This window comes from Oncorhynchus gorbuscha, linkage group LG14 (assembly GCF_021184085.1).
Source record: "Oncorhynchus gorbuscha isolate QuinsamMale2020 ecotype Even-year linkage group LG14, OgorEven_v1.0, whole genome shotgun sequence".
Taxonomy (NCBI): Eukaryota; Metazoa; Chordata; class Actinopteri; order Salmoniformes; family Salmonidae; genus Oncorhynchus; species Oncorhynchus gorbuscha.
In genome coordinates this window covers 84759342-84779348 of record NC_060186.1, presented here as the reverse complement: position 1 = coordinate 84779348, position 20007 = coordinate 84759342, and the positions used below count along the sequence as shown (strand labels likewise).

The 20007-nt window shown below is 45.1% G+C and overlaps 1 protein-coding gene across 1 annotated transcript in view; it reads left to right on the top strand.

Moving 5' to 3' along the window:
* Positions 1 to 19769, top strand: part of gareml (GRB2 associated, regulator of MAPK1-like) — a gene marked incomplete at its 5' end in the record, with an annotated part of 40295 nt that extends 20526 nt beyond the window's left edge. The window contains 3 exons of the mRNA XM_046299217.1: positions 11478 to 12113; positions 15648 to 15808; positions 15957 to 19769. Of these exons, the coding sequence (XP_046155173.1) occupies positions 11478 to 12113; positions 15648 to 15808; positions 15957 to 16545 (1386 nt within the window). The remainder of the gene's footprint in view (positions 1 to 11477; positions 12114 to 15647; positions 15809 to 15956) is intronic.
* Between the last annotated feature and the right edge of the window lie 238 nt (positions 19770 to 20007).

Below are 20007 nucleotides of genomic sequence, written 5' to 3'. Positions count from 1 at the left end.
CTAACTGTGTTCTGTACTGTAGGGGACTAACTGTGTAACTGTGTTCTATACTGTAGATGACTAACTGTGTTCTGTACTGTAGATGACTAACTGTGTAACTCTGTGTTCTGTACTGTAGGGGGGGACTAACTGTGTTCTGTACTGTAGGGGACTAACTGTGTTCTGTACTGTAGATGACTAACTGTGTAACTCTGTGTTCTGTACTGACTAACTGTGTTCTGTACTGTAGGGGACTAACTGTGTTCTGTACTGTAGGGACTAACTGTGTAACTGTGTTCTGTACTGTAGATGACTAACTGTGTTCTGTACTGTAGATGACTAACTGTGTAACTCTGTGTTCTGTACTGTAGGGGACTAACTGTGCAACTGTGTTCTGTACTGTAGGGGACTAACTGTGTTCTGTACTGTAGATGACTAACTGTGTAACTCTGTGTTCTGTACTGTAGGGGACTAACTGTGCAACTGTGTTCTGTACTGTAGGGGACTAACTGTAACTGTGTTCTGTACTGTAGGGGACTAACTGTGTTCTTACTGTAGGGGACTAACTGTAACTGTGTTCTGTACTGTAGATGACTAAACTGTGATGACTAACTGTGTAACTGTGTTCTGTACTGTAGGGATGACTAACTGTGTAACTCTGTGTTCTGTACTGTAGGGGACTAACTGTGCAACTGTGTTCTGTACTGTGGGGGACTAACTGTGTTCTGTACTGTAGGGGACTAACTGTGTAACTGTGTTCTATACTGTAGATGACTAACTGTGTTCTGTACTGTAGATGACAAACTGTGTAACTCTGTGTTCTGTACTGTAGGGGACTAACTGTGCAACTGTGTTCTGTACTGTAGGGGACTAACTGTGTTCTGTACTGTAGATGACTAACTGTGTAACTCTGTGTTCTGTACTGTAGGGGACTAACTGTGCAACTGTGTTCTGTACTGTAGGGGACTAACTGTGCAACTGTGTTCTGTACTGTAGGGGACTAACTGTGTTCTGTACTGTAGGGGACTAACTGTGTTCTGTACTGTAGATGACTAACTGTGTAACTGTGTTCTGTACTGTAGGGGACTAACTGTAACTGTGTTCTGTACTGTAGGGGACTAACTGTGTTCTGTACTGTAGATGACTAACTGTGTTCTGTTCTGTACTGTAGGGGACTAACTGTGTTCTGTACTGTAGGGGACTAACTGTGTTCTAACTGGGACTAACTCTGTAACTGTGTACTGTAGATGACTAACTGTGTTCTGTACTGTAGATGACTAACTAACTGTGTTCTGTACGTAGGTGACTAACTGTGTCAACTGTGTTCTGTACTGTAGGGGACTAACTGTGCTAACTGTGTTCTGTACTGTAGGGGACTAACTGTGTTCTGTACTGTAGGGGACTAACTGTGTAACTGTGTTCTGTCAAACTGTAGATGACTAACTGTGTTCTGTACTGTAGATGACTAACTGTGTAACTCTGTGTTCTGTACTGTAGATGACTAACTGTGTAACTCTGTGTTCTGTACTGTAGGGGACTAACTGTGCAACTGTGTTCTGTACTGTAGGGGACTAACTGTGTTCTGTACTGTAGGGGACTAACTGTGTAACTGTGTTCTATACTGTAGATGACTAACTGTGTTCTGTACTGTAGATGACTAACTGTGTAACTCTGTGTTCTGTACTGTAGATGACTAACTGTGTAACTCTGTGTTCTGTACTGTAGATGACTAACTGTGTTCTGTACTGTAGATGACTAACTGTGTAACTCTGTGTTCTGTACTGTAGGGGACTAACTGTGCAACTGTGTTCTGTACTGTAGGGGTGACTAACTGTGTAACTGTGTTCTGTACTGTAGATGACTAACTGTGTAACTCTGTGTTCTGTACTGTAGGTGACTAACTGTGTAACTGTGTTCTGTACTGTAGATGACTAACAGTGTTCTGTACTGTAGATGACTAACTGTGTAACTGTGTTCTGTACTGTAGATGACTAACTGTGTTCTGTACTGTAGATGACTAACTGTGTTCTGTACTGTAGATGACTAACTGTGTTCTGTATTGTAGGTGACTAACTGTGTAACTCTGTGTTCTGTATTGTAGATGACGAACTGTGTTCTGTATTGTAGATGACTAACTGTGTTCTCTACTGTAGGTGACTAACTGTGTAACTCTGTGTTCTGTACTGTAGGTGACTAACTGTGTAACTCTGTGTTCTGTACTGTAGGTGACTAACTGTGTTATGTACTGTAGATGACTAACTGTGTTCTGTATTGCAGATGACTAACTGTGTTCTGTACTGTAGATGACTAACTGTGTAACTCTGTGTTCTGTACTGTAGATGACTAACTGTAACTGTGTTCTGTACTGTAGGTGACTAACTGTGTCACTCTGTGTTCTGTACTGTAGGGGACTAACTGTGCAACTGTGTTCTGTACTGTAGGGGACTAACTGTGTTCTGTACTGTAGGGGACTAACTGTGTAACTCTGTGTTCTGTACTGTAGATGACTAACTGTGTAACTCTGTGTGCTGTACTGTAGGGGACTAACTGCGCAACTGTGTTCTGTACTGTAGGGGACTAACTGTGTTCTGTACTGTAGGGGACTAACTGTGTAACTGTGTTCTATACTGTAGATGACTAACTGTGTTCTGTACTGTAGATGACTAACTGTGTAACTCTGTGTTCTGTACTGTAGGGGACTAACTGTGCAACTGTGTTCTGTACTGTAGGGGACTAACTGTGTTCTGTACTGTAGATGACTAACTGTGTAACTCTGTGTTCTGTACTGTAGGGGACTAACTGTGCAACTGTGTTCTGTACTGTAGGGGACTAACTGTGTTCTCTACTGTAGATGACTAACTGTGTAACTCTGTGTTCTGTACTGTAGGGGACTAACTGTGCAACTGTGTTCTGTACTGTAGGGGACTAACTATGTAACTGTGTTCTATACTGTAGATGACTAACTGTGTTCTGTACTGTAGATGACTAACTGTGTAACTGTGTTCTGTAGTGTAGATGACTAACTGTGTAACTCTGTGTTCTGTACTGTAGGGGACTAACTGTGCAACTGTGTTCTGTAACTAACTGTGTTCTGTACTGTAGGGGACTAACTGTGTAACTGTGTTCTATACTGTAGATGACTAACTGTGTTCTGTACTGTAGATGACTAACTGTGTAACTCTGTGTTCTGTACTGTAGGGGACTAACTGTAACTGTGTTCTGTACTGTAGGGGACTAACTGTGTTCTGTACTGTAGATGACTAACTGTGTAACTCTGTGTTCTGTACTGTAGGTAACTCTGTGTTCTGTACTGTAGGGGACTAACTGTGCAACTGTGTTCTGTACTGTAGGGGACTAACTGTGCAACTGTGTTCTGTACTGTAGGGGACTAACTGTGTTCTGTACTGTAGGGGACTAACTGTGTTCTGTACTGTAGATGACTAACTGTGTAACTCTGTGTTCTGTACTGTAGGGGACTAACTGTGCAACTGTGTTCTGTACTGTAGGGGACTAACTGTGTTCTGTACTGTAGATGACTAACTGTGTAACTCTGTGTTCTGTACTGTAGGGGACTAACTGTGCAACTGTGTTCTGTACTGTAGGGGACTAACTGTGTTCTGTACTATAGGGGACTAACTATGTAACTGTGTTCTATACTGTAGATGACTAACTGTGTTCTGTACTGTAGATGACTAACTCTGCAACTGTGTTCTGTACTGTAGGTGACTAACTGTGTCACTCTGTGTTCTGTACTGTAGGGGACTAACTGTGCAACTGTGTTCTGTACTGTGGGGGACTAACTGTGTTCTGTACTGTAGGGGACTAACTGTGTAACTGTTTTCAATACTGTAGATGACTAACTGTGTTCTGTACTGTAGATGACTAACTGTGTAACTCTGTGATCTGTACTGTAGATGACTAACTGTGTAACTCTGTGTTCTGTACTGTAGGGGACTAACTGTGCAACTGTGTTCTGTACTGTAGGGGACTAACTGTGTTCTGTACTGTAGGGGACTAACTGTGTAACTGTGTTCTATACTGTAGATGACTAACTGTGTTCTCTACTGTAGATGACTAACTGTGTAACTCTGTGTTCTGTACTGTAGATGACTAACTGTGTAACTCTGTGTTCTGTACTGTAGGGGACTAACTGTGCAACTGTGTTCTGTACTGTAGGGGACTAACTGTGTTCTGTACTGTAGGGGACTAACTGTGTAACTGTGTTCTATACTGTAGATGACTAACTGTGTTCTGTACTGTAGATGACTAACTGTGTTCTGTACTGTAGATGACTAACTGTGTAACTGTGTTCTGTACTGTAGATGACTAACTGTGTTCTGTACTGTAGATGACTAACTGTGTTCTGTACTGTATATGACTAACTGTGTTCTATACTGTAGGTGACTAACTGTGTAACACTGTGTTCTGTACTGTAGGTGACTAACTGTGTAACTGTGTTCTGTACTGTAGATGACTAACAGTGTTCTGTACTGTAGATGACTAACTGTGTAACTGTGTTCTGTACTGTAGATGACTAACTGTGTCCTGTACTGTAGATGACTAACTGTGTTCTGTACTGTAGATGACTAACTGTGTTCTGTATTGTAGGTGACTAACTGTGTAACTCTGTGTTCTGTATTGTAGATGACGAACTGTGTTCTGTATTGTAGATGACTAACTGTGTTCTCTACTGTAGGTGACTAACTGTGTAACTCTGTGTTCTGTACTGTAGGTGAATAACTGTGTAACTCTGTGTTCTGTACTGTAGGTGACTAACTGTGTTATGTACTGTAGATGACTAACTGTGTTCTGTATTGCAGATGACTAACTGTGTTCTGTACTGTAGATGACTAACTGTGTAACTGTGTTCTGTACTGTAGATGACTAACTGTGTTCTGTACTGTAGGTGACTAACTGTGTCACTCTGTGTTCTGTACTGTAGGGGACTAACTGTGCAACTGTGTTCTGTACTGTAGGGGACTAACTGTGTTCTGTACTGTAGGGGACTAACTGTGTAACTGTGTTTTATACTGTAGATGACTAACTGTGTTCTGTAATGTAGATGACTAACTGTGTAACTCTGTGTTCTGTACTGTAGGGGACTAACTGTGTTCTGTACTGTAGGGGACTAACTGTGTAATTGTGTTCTATACTGTAGTTGACTAACTGTGTTCTGTACTGTCGATGACTAACTGTGTAACTCTGTGTTCTGTACTGTAGGGGACTAACTGTGCAACTGTGTTCTGTACTGTAGGGGACTAACTGTGTTCTGTACTGTAGATGACTAACTGTGTAACTCTGTGTTCTGTACTGTAGGGGACTAACTGTGCAACTGTGTTCTGTACTGTAGGGGACTAACTGTGTTCTCTACTGTAGATGACTAACTGTGTAACTCTGTGTTCTGTACTGTAGGTGACTAACTGTGTAACTGTGTTCTGTACTGTAGATGACTAACAGTGTTCTGTACTGTAGATGACTAACTGTGTAACTGTGTTCTGTACTGTAGATGACTAACTGTGTTCTGTACTGTACATGACTAACTGTGTTCTGTACTGTAGATTACTAACTGTGTTCTGTATTGTAGGTGACTAACTGTGTAACTCTGTGTTCTGTATTGTAGATGACGAACTGTGTTCTGTATTGTAGATGACTAACTGTGTTCTCTACTGTAGGTGACTAACTGTGTTCTGTACTGTAAATGACTAACTGTGTAACTCTGTGTTCTGTACTGTAGGGGACTAACTGTGCAACTGTGTTCTGTACTGTAGGGGACTAACTGTGTTCTCTACTGTAGATGACTAACTGTGTAACTCTGTGTTCTGTACTGTAGGGGACTAACTGTCTAACTGTGTTCTGTACTGTAGGGGACTAACTGTAGGGGACTAACTATGTAACTGTGTTCTATACTGTAGATGACTAACTGTGTTCTGTACTGTAGATGACTAACTGTGTAACTGTGTTCTGTACTGTAGATGACTAACTGTGTAACTCTGTGTTCTGTACTGTAGGGGACTAACTGTGCAACTGTGTTCTGTACTGTGGGGGACTAACTGTGTTCTGTACTGTAGGGGACTAACTGTGTAACTGTGTTCTATACTGTAGATGACTAACTGTGTTCTGTACTGTAGATGACTAACTGTGTAACTCTGTGTTCTGTACTGTAGGGGACTAACTGTGCAACTGTGTTCTGTACTGTGGGACTAACTGTGTTCTGTACTGTAGATGACTAACTGTGTAACTGTGTTCTGTACTGTAGGGGACTAACTGTGCAACTGTGTTCTGTACTGTAGGGGACTAACTGTGCAACTGTGTTCTGTACTGTAGGGGACTAACTGTGTTCTGTACTGTAGGGGACTAACTGTGTTCTGTACTGTAGATGACTAACTGTGTAACTCTGTGTTCTGTACTGTAGGGGACTAACTGTGCAACTGTGTTCTGTACTGTAGGGGACTAACTGTGTTCTGTACTGTAGATGACTAACTGTGTAACTCTGTGTTCTGTACTGTAGGGGACTAACTGTGCAACTGTGTTCTGTACTGTAGGGGACTAACTGTGTTCTGTACTGTAGGTGACTAACTGTGTTCTGTACTGTAGGTGACTAACTGTGTTCTGTACTGTAGGGGACTAACTGTGTAACTGTGTTCTATACTGTAGATGACTAACTGTGTTCTGTACTGTAGATGACTAACTGTGTTCTATACTGTAGATGACTAACTGTGTTCTGTACAGTAGATGACTAACTGTGTTCTGTACTGTAGATGACTAACTGTGTTCTGTACTGTAGGTGACTAACTGTGTTCCTGTACTGTAGACTGACTAACTGTGTAGATGACTAACTGTGTTCTATACTGTAGGTGACTAACTGTGTGACACTGTGTTCTGTACTGTAGATGACTAACTGTGTTCTGTACTGTAGATGACTACCTGTGTAACTGTGTCCTGTACTGTAGATGACTAACTGTGTTCTGTACTGTAGATGACTAACTGTGTTCTGTACTGTATATGACTAACTGTGTTCTATACTGTAGGTGACTAACTGTGTAACACTGTGTTCTGTACTGTAGGTGACTAACTGTGTAACTGTGTTCTGTACTGTAGATGACTAACTGTGTTCTGTACTGTAGATGACTAACTGTGTTCTGTACTGTAGATGTAACTGTGTTCTTCTGTAGATGTACTGAGGTGACTAACTGTGTAACTGTGTTCTGTATTGTAGATGACTAACTGTGTTCTGTTATTGTAGATGACTAACTGTGTTCTCTACTGTAGGTGACTAACTGTGTAACTCTGTGTTCTGTACTGTAGGTGAATAACTGTGTAACTATGTGTTCTGTTCTGTAGGTGACTAACTGTACTGTAGATGACTAACTGTGTTCTGTGCAGATGACTAACTGTGTTCTGTACTGTAGACTAATGACTAACTGTGTAACTCTGTGTTCTGTACTGTAGGGGACTAACTAACTGTGTAACTGTGTTCTGTACTGTAGGGGACTAACTGTGTTCTGTACTGTAGGGGACTAACTGTGTAACTGTGTTCTATACTGTAGATGACTAAACTGTGTGTAACTCTGTGTTCTGTACTGTAGATGACTAACTGTGTAACTCTGTGTTCTGTACTGTAGGGGACTAACTGTGCAACTGTGTTCTGTACTGTAGGGGACTAACTGTGTTCTGTACTGTAGGGGACTGTGTAACTGTGTTCTATACTGTAGATGACTAACTGTGTTCTTACTGTACTGATGACTAACTGTGTAACTCGTGTTCTGTACTGTAGGGGACTAACTGTGCAACTGTGTTCTGTACTGTAGGGGACTAACTGTGTTCTGTACTGTAGATGACTAACTGTGTAACTCTGTGTTCTGTACTGTAGGGGACTAACTGTGCAACTGTGTTCTGTACTGTATGGGGACTAACTGTGTTCTGTACTGTAGGGGACTAACTGTGTAACTGTGTTCTGTACTGTAGATGACTAAGTAACTGTGTTCTGTACATGACTAACTGTGTTCTGTACTGTAGATAACTAACTGTGTTCTGTACTGTAGATGTAGGTTCTGTACTGTGATGACTAACTGTGTAACTGTGTTCTGTACTGTAGATGACTAACTGTGTTCTGTACTGTACATGACTAACTGTGTTCTGTACTGTAGATTACTAACTGTGTTCTGTATTGTAGGTGACTAACTGTGTAACTCTGTGTTCTGTATTGTAGATGACGAACTGTGTTCTGTATTGTAGATGACTAACTGTGTTCTCTACTGTAGGTGACTAACTGTGTTCTGTACTGTAAATGACTAACTGTGTAACTCTGTGTTCTGTACTGTAGGGGACTAACTGTGCAACTGTGTTCTGTACTGTAGGGGACTAACTGTGTTCTCTACTGTAGATGACTAACTGTGTAACTCTGTGTTCTGTACTGTAGGGGACTAACTGTGCAACTGTGTTCTGTACTGTAGGGGACTAACTGTGTTCTGTACTGTAGGGGACTAACTATGTAACTGTGTTCTATACTGTAGATGACTAACTGTGTTCTGTACTGTAGATGACTAACTGTGTAACTGTGTTCTGTACTGTAGATGACTAAATGTGTAACTCTGTGTTCTGTACTGTAGGGGACTAACTGTGCAACTGTGTTCTGTACTGTGGGGGACTAACTGTGTTCTGTACTGTAGGGGACTAACTGTGTAACTGTGTTCTATACTGTAGATGACTAACTGTGTTCTGTACTGTAGATGACTAACTGTGTAACTCTGTGTTCTGTACTGTAGGGGACTAACTGTGCAACTGTGTTCTGTACTGTAGGGGACTAACTGTGTTCTGTACTGTAGATGACTAACTGTGTAACTCTGTGTTCTGTACTGTAGGGGACTAACTGTGCAACTGTGTTCTGTACTGTAGGGGACTAACTGTGCAACTGTGTTCTGTACTGTAGGGGACTAACTGTGTTCTGTACTGTAGGGGACTAACTGTGTTCTGTACTGTAGATGACTAACTGTGTAACTCTGTGTTCTGTACTGTAGGTGACTAACTGTGTAACTGTGTTCTGTACTGTAGGGGACTGTAACTGACTAACTGTGTTCTGTACTGTGTGACTAACTGTGTAACTCTGTGTTCTGTACTGTAGGGGACTGACTGTAACTGTGTTCTGTACTGTAGGGGACTAACTGTGTTCTGTACTGTAGGTGACTAACTGTGTTCTGTACTGTAGGTGACTAACTGTGTTCTGTACTGTAGGGGACTAACTGTAGGGGACTAACTGTGTAACTGTGTTCTATACTGTAGATGACTAACTGTGTTCTGTACTGTAGATGACTAACTGTGTTCTATACTGTAGATGACTAACTGTGTTCTGTACAGTAGATGACTAACTGTGTTCTGTACTGTAGATGACTAACTGTGTTCTGTACTGTAGGTGACTAACTGTGTTCCGTACTGTAGATGACTAACTGTGTTCTATACTGTAGGTGACTAACTGTGTGACACTGTGTTCTGTACTGTAGATGACTAACTGTGTTCTGTACTGTAGATGACTACCTGTGTAACTGTGTCCTGTACTGTAGATGACTAACTGTGTTCTGTACTGTAGATGACTAACTGTGTTCTGTACTGTATATGACTAACTGTGTTCTATACTGTAGGTGACTAACTGTGTAACACTGTGTTCTGTACTGTAGGTGACTAACTGTGTAACTGTGTTCTGTACTGTAGATGACTAACTGTGTTCTGTACTGTAGATGACTAACTGTGTTCTGTACTGTAGATGAGTAACTGTGTTCTGTACTGTAGATGACTAACTGTGTTCTGTACTGAAGGTGACTAACTGTGTAACTCCGTGTTCTGTATTGTAGATGACGAACTGTGTTCTGTATTGTAGATGACTAACTGTGTTCTCTACTGTAGGTGACTAACTGTGTAACTCTGTGTTCTGTACTGTAGGTGAATAACTGTGTAACTCTGTGTTCTGTTCTGTAGGTGACTAACTGTGTTATGTACTGTAGATGACTAACTGTGTTCTGTATTGCAGATGACTAACTGTGTTCTGTACTGTAGATGACTAACTGTGTAACTCTGTGTTCTGTACTGTAGGGGACTGTGTTCTCTACTGTAGGCGACTAACTGTGTTCTGTACTGTAGGGGACTAACTGTGTTCTGTACTGTAGGGGACTAACTGTGTAACTGTGTTCTATACTGTAGATGACTAACTGTGTTCTGTACTGTAGATGACTAACTGTGTAACTCTGTGTTCTGTACTGTAGATGACTAACTGTGTAACTCTGTGTTCTGTACTGTAGGGGACTAACTGTGCAACTGTGTTCTGTACTGTAGGGGACTAACTGTGTTCTGTACTGTAGGGGACTAACTGTGTAACTGTGTTCTATACTGTAGATGACTAACTGTGTTCTGTACTGTAGAATACTAACTGTGTAACTCTGTGTTCTGTACTGTAGGGGACTAACTGTGCAACTGTGTTCTGTACTGTAGGGGACTAACTGTGTTCTGTACTGTAGATGACTAACTGTGTAACTCTTTGTTCTGTACTGTAGGGGACTAACTGTGCAACTGTGTTCTGTACTGTATGGGGACTAACTGTGTTCTGTACTGTAGGGGACTAACTATGTAACTGTGTTCTATACTGTAGATGACTAACTGTGTTCTGTACTGTAGATGACTAACTGTGTTCTGTACTGTAGATGACTAACTGTGTTCTATACTGTAGATGACTAACTGTGTTCTATACTGTAGATGACTAACTGTGTTCTGTACTGTAGATGACTAACTGTGTTCTGTACTGTAGATGACTAACTGTGTTCTGTACTGTAGATGACTAACTGTGTTCTATACTGTAGATGACTAACTGTGTTCTGTACTGTAGATGACTAACTGTGTTCTATACTGTAGATGACTAACTGTGTTCTGTACTGTAGATGACTAACTGTGTTCTATACTGTAGATGACTAACTGTGTTCTGTACTGTAGATGACTAACTGTGTTCTGTACTGTAGATGACTAACTGGGTTCTGTACTGTAGGGGACTAACTGTGTTCTGTATTATAGATGACTAACTGTGTTATGTACTGTAGATGACTAACTGTGTTCTGTATTGTAGATGACTAACTGTGTTCTGTATTGTAGATGACTAACTGTGTTCTCTACTGTAGGTGACTAACTGTGTAACTCTGTGTTCTGTACTGTAGGTGAATAACTGTGTAACTCTGTGTTCTGTACTGTAGGTGACTAACTGTGTTCTGTACTGTAGGTGACTAACTGTGTAACTCTGTGTTCTGTACTGTAGGTGAATAACTGTGTAACTCTGTGTTCTCTACTGTAGGTGACTAACTGTGTAACTCTGTGTTCTGTACTGTAGCTGACTAACTGTGTAACTGTGTTCTGTACTGTAGGTGACTAACTGTGTAACTCTGTGTTCTGTACTGTAGCTGACTAACTGTGTAACTGTGTTCTGTACTGTAGGTGACTAACTCTGTGATTCTGTCTGACTCCAGGTGAGAGAGGGGCATCGCTACAAGCTGTTGAACATTGTCAGTAAGACAGTGGTGTTGTGTCTCGTCCTACGGCCAATACAACTGGTTCCCTCCCACTTCCTGTTGCTACGCTGCATGCCGCGCTTCTCTGTGGCTACGCCCTCTGCAACTACAGACAGCCTGTTGCTACGGCAACATGCCAGCTTCGACCCTGATGGGTACAGCCGAGCCGTCCGTGAGACGCGTCCAGAACTCAGCGAGGAGAGAGTGTGTGTGAGCGAGGACGGTGTGTGTGTGAGCCCGCGGAGGGGAGGTGTGTGTGTGTCAGCGCAGGACTCTCAGCTGCTGTCCGTGTGTGTGTTCGCTGGGGGCGGAGTTACAGACAACGTCAGCCAATCGCAACGCTGCAGAGACTCTCTAGGGGAGGGGACAGAGTACATCTCTCCCAATTGGACAGAGGCTGAGCTGCAGACCAGTGAAGAGATCCCCTACGAGGAACTGTGGACCAATCAGACTGCAGAGGGCCTGGGGAAGGCAGAGCCAAACCGCATCTCCGTCCATTCCTCTTCCTCTTTGGATGGATTGCTGGGGACTGCCCGCCTCGCCATGGTGACAAGAGTATCAACCCCGCCCCCTGTACCTCCAAAATCAGATGCAGTGAGTCTCTCCCATAGAGATACCTGGAGAGCACCTCTCCTATCTATACTATATTGATACCTAGAGAGCACCTCTCCGTCTATATCAGAGATAGGAGAGGTGCTCTCTCTAGTATATCTATACCATACAGATTCCCTCTCCTATCTATACCATAGAGATTCCTAGAGAGCACCTCTCCGATCTATACCGTGATACCCTTGTCTATCTATATCATAGAGATACCTAGAGAGCACCTCTCCTATCTATACTATATTGATACCTAGAGAGCACCTCTCCGTCTATATCAGAGAGAGGAGAGGTGCTCTCTCTAGTATATCTATACCATAGAGATACCCTCACCTATCTATATCATAGAGATAGGCCCGTTCTTTTCTTCTCCTCTCCCCTGCTACTCTTCCCGGGTCCTTAGTGTACAAGAAAAAGTAGTGCACTATGTTTTCTGTCAACATACCTGGTGAAATAATGGTTAAAAACAACTCCAAGGGGTGGGGCCCTATAAAATCTGTACTTTTTTTTACAAATAATGTTTTCCATCCCCCCCCTGGTTTTACATTTGTATTTGTTTTGCATAGAGAAACAGTGGTCTGAGTTTTTTTCAATGCTTACATCACATTAAATACCTCATTTTTTATGTTTGGAAGAAAACTAACAAATGTCGATCTCCCCCCCCCCCCCATTGTGCATCTAGCAAGTGAGGAATGTGCTGTCTAACTTGCCGGTCTTGTGATGGTTCTGGACTGCTGCTGCTCATTTCATGGCAACGTTTGTAAATAATAGATACAAATTATGTACTTCTGCCAGGTGAGCCTACTTTGCAATTAACATTTCAAGATGCACTATGCAAAAACAATTGTAAAAAAGACGCAAAAACAAATCTCAAGAACGGGACGCATAGAAATTGCTCACATAGAACAGATCTACCACTTCTTAGACTTGCTTTAAATGATAATGACTTATAGGTGGGCTGCGAGCTATTGGTAGCTGGCGATCAACCTTTTGGAGACCCCTGCCATAGAGATACCTAGAGAGCCCCTCCTATCTATACCATACAGATACCCTCGCCTATCTATACCATACAGATACCCTCGCCTATCTATGTCATAGAGATATCTAGAGAGCACCTCTCCTATCTATGCCATAGAGATACTTAGAGAGCACCTATCCTATCTATGCCATAGAGATACCTAGAGAGCACCTCTCCTATCTATGCCATAGAGATACCTAGAGAGCACCTCTCCTATCTATGCCATTGAGATACCTAGAGAGCACCTCTCCTATCTATGCCATAGAGATACCTAGAGAGCACCTCTCCTATCTATGCCATTGAGATACCTAGAGAGCACCTCCCCTATCTGTGACAGGATGGGCAGCACCAATGAGGGATGTCTCGGTAGGAGCCTCGGCAGAGGCCTCGGTAGGAGTCTTGGTAGGAGCCTCGGCAGAGGCCTCGGTAGGAGTCTCGGTAGGAGCCTCGGTAGGAGCCTCAGCAGAGGCCTCGGTAGGAGTCTTGGTAGGAGCCTCGGCAGAGGCCTCGGTAGGAGTCTCGGTAGGAGCCTCGGCAGGAGCCTCGGCAGGGGCCTCGGTAGGAGTCTTGGTAGGAGCCTCGGTAGGAGCCTCGGTAGGGGCCTCGGTAGGAGTCTTGGTAGGAGCCTCGGTAGGAGCCTCGGCAGAGGCCTCAGTAGGAGTCTTGGTAGGAGCCTCGGTAGGAGCCTCGGCAGAGGCCTCGGTAGGAGTCTTGGTAGGAGCCTCGGCAGAGGCCTCGGTAGGAGTCTTGGTAGGAGCCTCGGCTAAGGCCTCGGTAGGAGTCTCGGTAGGAGCCTCGGCAGAGGCCTCGGTAGGAGTCTTGGTAGGAGCCTCGGCAAAGGCCTCGGTAGGAGTCTCGGTAGGAGCCTCGGCTGGAGCCTCGGCAGGGGCCTCGGTGGGAGTCTTGGTAGGAGCCTCGGTAGGAGCCTCGGTAGATACCGGCCATGACCGGGAGCACCGCCCGGGGAGGGTTTGGCAGACCGGGTGCCTGCAAGAGCCTCGGTAGGAGTCTTGGTAGGAGCCTCGGCCGGAGCCTCGGTAGGAGTCTTGGTAGGAGCCTCGGTAGGAGCCTCGGCCAGAGCCTCGGTAGGAGTCTCGGTAGGAGTCTTAGTAGGAGCCTCGGTAGGAGCCTCGGTAGATACCGGCCATGACCGGGAGCACCGCCCGGGGAGGGTTTGGCAGACCGGGTGCCTGCAAGAGCCTCGGTAGGAGTCTTGGTAGGAGCCTCGGCCGGAGCCTCGGTAGGAGTCTTGGTAGGAACCTCGGCCGGAGCCTCGGTAGGAGTCTCGGTAGGAGTCTTGGTAGGAGCCTCGGTAGGAGTCTCTGTAGGAGTCTTGGTAGGAGCCTCGGTAGGAGTCTTGGTAGGAGCCTCGGTAGGAGCCTCGGCCGGAGCCTCGGTAGGAGTCTCGGTAGGAGTCTCGGTAGGAGCCTCGGTAGGAGTCTCGGTAGGAGCCTCGGCCGGAACCTCGGTAGGAGTCTTGGTAGGAGCCTCGGTAGGAGTCTTGGTAGGAGCCTCGGTAGGAGTCTCGGTAGGAGCCTCGGCCGGAGCCTCGGTAGGAGTCTTGGTAGGAGCCTCGGTAGGAGTCTCGGTAAGAGCCTCGGCAGGAGCCTCGGTAGGAGCCTCGCCAGGGGCCTCGGTAGGAGGCTCGTTAGGAACCTTGGTAGGAGGCTGTTGAAGCTGCAATATGTAACGTTTTGGACGATCTCACCAAATTCACATAGAAAGCAAGTCTAAGAAAAGGCATATCTGTTCTATGTGTGCTATCTCTATGCTTCCCATGCTTAAGTTTAGTTTGTACCTGTTCAGACAACACCCTCCAGGTGGCAGTAAATCATCAACCTTGGGTTCATTCCTGTTCAGACAACACAGTTTGTCTTCCGACTGTCAGAAGTAGAAGATGAAACTTCAAAATGGTGGAAACCCTTAATGGTGCTGTTCATGCTAAATCAGCCTTTGTGTCAGAAAAGCCCTCTAACCATCTTCATGCTAAAGTTGGCTTTGTGTTAAAAAAAGCCCCCCCCCACTCTCTCTCTCTCTCCATCTGGTTGTTAAACTTATTGATACACACTTACTGGAATTGGTCACACACACACTCACTCTGTGTGTTTCAAATCAAACTTTATTATTCACATGCGCAGAATAAAAGAAGTGTAGACCTTACCGTGAAATGCTGATTTACAAGCCCCTAACCAACAATGCAGATTGTATGCTGAAGAGTGTGTTTCAGGAGTGAAAGGTTGAGAGTGACATTTACCAGCATGCCACACACACACACACACACACACACACACACACACACACACACACACACACACACACACACACACACACACACACACACACACACACACACACACATTCCTTGCACATTCCTCTGGAAATTCTTCAGACTCTATAGAAACCACTCTCTGTGTGTGTGTGTGTGTGTGTGTGTGTGTGTGTGTGTGTGTGTGTGTGTGTGTGTGTGTGTGTGTGTGTGTGTGTGTGTGTGTGTGTGTGTGTGTGTGTAGGTGAGAGAAGAGTGCAGGTTCCTGATCGCTCCTCCAGTTCCTCCTCGATGCTGTAAAGGAGACTCCTCCCCTTCCTGTCCAAGCCCCACCCCCAGTCCACCGGTCCCGCCCCGCTTCCCTCAGACACATCTCTCCTATTACTCTTCTGGACCACCCAACAGGTACACACACACACACACACACACACACACACACACACACACACACACACACACACACACACACACACACACACACACACACACACACACACACACACACACACACACACACTAACCATATCCCTCTCTCTCATCTTTCCCTCTCTAGTTGTTCTGTCTCTCCTCCAGACTCGTCTATCTACTGTTATCCATGTTCCTGGACTGACTCCTCCCACATCAGCCCTGAGCCAATCCCTGCTCTCCCTGCTGACAGCTTGGCCAATCCCCAGCCAGCGCAGGCCACCTGGGTGGAGCCGTGGAGCTATAATTCCTCCTCCTTCTCCCGGCTGAGGCTTCCGCCCCCTCAGAGTCGATTCGCTCCCTTCGGAGCACTTAACCCCTTTAACCGCCCTAGTCCCTCCCCCTGCCCTTCCCCAGAGCCTATACCAGTCAATCAGACAGCAGAGCTCTCCAGAGGCGCCGAGGGAGGTGGGACATGCGAGGGGTCGACTCCGCCTAGTGACCCTGCCTGGCGCCCGCCCACTGACCTGTCTGCCCTCTCATTGGAGGAGGTGTCTGCCAGTCTGAGGTTCATTGGCCTATCAGAGGCAGCGGTGGGCGTGTTCCAGAGAGAGCGCGTTGACGGTAGCCTCCTGGTTCAGCTCGACGAGGAGACCCTGTCACATGACTTCCATCTCAGCCGATTGCACGTCACCAAGATCACACAGTTCATACAGGGCTGGAGGCCCAAGATTTAACACCTATTGTGACACTGTCACAAGGTGTTTATCACAACATTGGAGGCTGCTGATTGGAGGACGGCTCATAAAAATGGCTGGAATGGAAACCATGTGTTTGATGTACTTGATAGCATTCCACTCCAGCCTTTACCACGAGCCCATCCTCCCCGATTACGGTGCCACCAACCTCCTGTGCGATCTACGTAAAGGACGAATGCAAGGTTTGCTATTTTAATGAAGTACTGTAAAGCCGCTCGAGGCGAAGGCTGCCCCTAACTGAAACTCTACAGATAAACACTACAGATAAAAACTACAGATAAGGAAATTGTCAGATCAATAAATAGTTTCTCACTATTCCATCTGTGTTGGATTGTCTTTCGACTCCACCAGGCGGCCTTGTCGTCTACTCCACCAGGCGGCCTTGTCGTCTACTCCACCAGGCGGCCTTGTCGTCTACTCCACCAGGCGGCCTTGTCGTTTACTCCACCAGGCGGCCTTGTCGTTTACTCCACCAGGCGGCCTTGTCGTCTACTCCACCAGGCGGCCTTGTCGTCTACTCCACCAGGCGGCCTTGTCGTCTACTCCACCAGGCGGCCTTGTCGTCTACTCCACCAGGCGGCCTTGTCGTCTACTCCACCAGGCTGCCTTGTCGTCTACTCCACCAGGCGGCCTTGTCGTCTACTCCACCAGGCGGCCTTGCCGTCTACTCCACCAGGCGGCCTTGTCGTCTACTCCACCAGGCGGCCTTGCCGTCTACTCCACCAGGCGGCCTTGTCGTCTACTCCACCAGGCGGCCTTGTCGTCTACTCCACCAGGCGGCCTTGTCGTCTACTCCACCAGGCGGCCTTGTCGTCTACTCCACCAGGCGGCCTTGTCGTCTACTCCACCAGGCGGCCTTGTCGTCTACTCCACCAGGCGGCCTTGCCTTCATTTTTCAGCGGACCAGGAGTGCCAACTTAGCCCAGATGAGAACTGTCCCCTGTTTGCAAAAGTAGCACACCCATGAACACACCCTGTACTTCCTCAGTGGGCAGCTTCCTCAGTGGGCAGCTTCCTCAGTGGGCAGCTTCCTCAGTGGGCAGCTTCCTCAGTGGGCAGCTTCCTCAGTGGGCAGCTTCCTCAGTGAGCAGCTTCCTCAGTGGGCAGCTTCCTCAGTGGGCAGCTTCCTCAGTGGGCAGCCTGTGACATGACTTCAACTTTAGGACGTTAACAAGGCGACACTCCATCTTAACTCCTCCTCCACATTCACTTGATTGGTTGCACAGTACAGAAGAGAACCCCCCCCCCGACAGTAAAATGTTTTTCTCTTCAGGACCAGAAAGAAGGAAACACCGCTTAGGTATTTATTTTCCTCCTGCAACGTTAGGTTAGCCATCCTACATGTCCCTTCTTATTGGTTGAATCAGATGCTGTGTACCTTCCGATTGGATGAACCAGAAGGTGTGCCTTCGCTATTCTTCTTGGGGCGGCAGAGTAGCCTAGTGGTTAGAGCATTAACTGCCCCTGAACAGGCAGTTAACCCACTGTTCCTAGGCCGTCATTGAAAATAAGAATTTGTTCTTAACTGACTTGCCTAGTTAAATAAAGGTAAAAATAACAATTGATTGGAGGAGAGATAGGGACTCTATACTGCCACTTGGAGGATGATTAGTGAAGTGTGCAGAGCATTTAAATCTCCATATTTCAAGGTGAACATGTATCCCCCTGCTGGCCAGTCAACCTATTACAGAAAGCCTTTGGTTTGTGGAGCACAAGTTTAAGGTCTCGATTCAATCAGATCGTTGGAGTCATCAAATCGGTGACAAGCTGCTCTTGCGATCATTAACCCTTCCTTAACGTTATTGAGTGAATTAAGAAGGAATGGCGATGTAATTTGTAGCAAAATGTGGTTTTCCATTAAAATAATAATTACTGTGTTCTAAACACGACGTAATAAAGGAACTTGTGTTGCAAGATAAATAAGATAAGTCAGACGGGAGAGTTTGAGTGATGAAGTTGGACAGAGAATCAACATCTCTCCACAAGAAACACTTGGATGAACTGTAAAAACACATATATTCTGTCTTATTCTCTGCCAGATGGCATACAAACTGTTATATGTGGATAATAGCTGTATGATCTGGGTTTATGATTGTAATTAAACTTTGCCATGGTTTGCTTAGCTAGATGCAGGTAGCCTATAACTCCTGATAGGCCTGTTAGATAGGCTACAGTAGGCTAGGCAAGATGTAAAATGAACAATTTACTACAGTAGCTTGCTTAGTTCAAATTGACAGACTCATTTATTGAATCTGAATAGCGAGGAGATTTCTGTAAAAAGTGTTTGTGTTGCCCAATAGCCTGGATTTGACAGCTCTAACACAGTTTTACCTTAGAACACCTCAAAATAATCGCTATGCGGATCTGATTGAATCCAGCCCTTTGATAGGCTGATTAGGAATTTGTTCCAGGAAATAATCTGCTACCTGGTAAGGTTTGCAAAGGGCTAATGTGTGCCAGGTTATCTGATGGGACAGCTACAAGTTAGCATTCTGTCACATGACACTACATCAACCATTTTAATTGGCTGATGCTTAAACTTAACCTTGAACTTAAACTTTTTCTAATGTTTGCCAGTATGGGCCCATGGTGTTTGTTATGCAACGTTTTGGATCCTTCAGATAGAAATAGCCTTTGTAGACCAAATATGTCTTTGACGTGTAGAATAAGGAATAACATCAACTCTGTTCATGGCATTTCTATCTGCAACTGAACGGGCCCTGCAGTAACTACAAACTGTAGAGTTAACTAACCTCTGGTTGTGGCCCTGCAGTAACTACAAACTGTAGAGTTAACTAACCTCTGGTTGTGGCCCTGCAGTAACTACAAACTGTAGAGTTAACTAACCTCTGGTTGTGGCCCTGCAGTAACTACAAACTGTAGAGTTAACTAACCTCTGGTTGTGGCCCTGCAGTAACTACAAACTGTAGAGTTAACTAACCTCTGGTTGTGGCCCTGCAGTAACTACAAACTGTAGAGTTAACTAACCTCTGGTTGTGGCCCTGCAGTAACTACAAACTGTAGAGTTAACTAACCTCTGGTTGTGGCCCTGCAGTAACTACAAACTGTAGAGTTAACTAACCTCTGGTTGTGGCCCTGCAGTAACTACAAACTGTAGAGTTAACTAACCTCTGGCTGTGGCCCTGCAGTAACTACAAACTGTAGAGTTAACTAACCTCTGGTTGTGGCCCTGCAGTAACTACAAACTGTACTGAGTTAACTAACCTCTGGTTGTGGCCAGGGTTTGCAGTAACTACAAACTGTAGAGTTAACTAACCTCTGGTTGTGGCCCTGCAGTAACTACAAACTGTACTGAGTTAACTAAAACCTCTGGTTGTGGCCCTGCAGTAACTACAAACTGTAGAGTTAACTAACCTCTGGTTGTGGCCCTGCAGTAACTACAAACTGTAGAAAGTTAACTAACCTCTGGCTGTGGCCCTG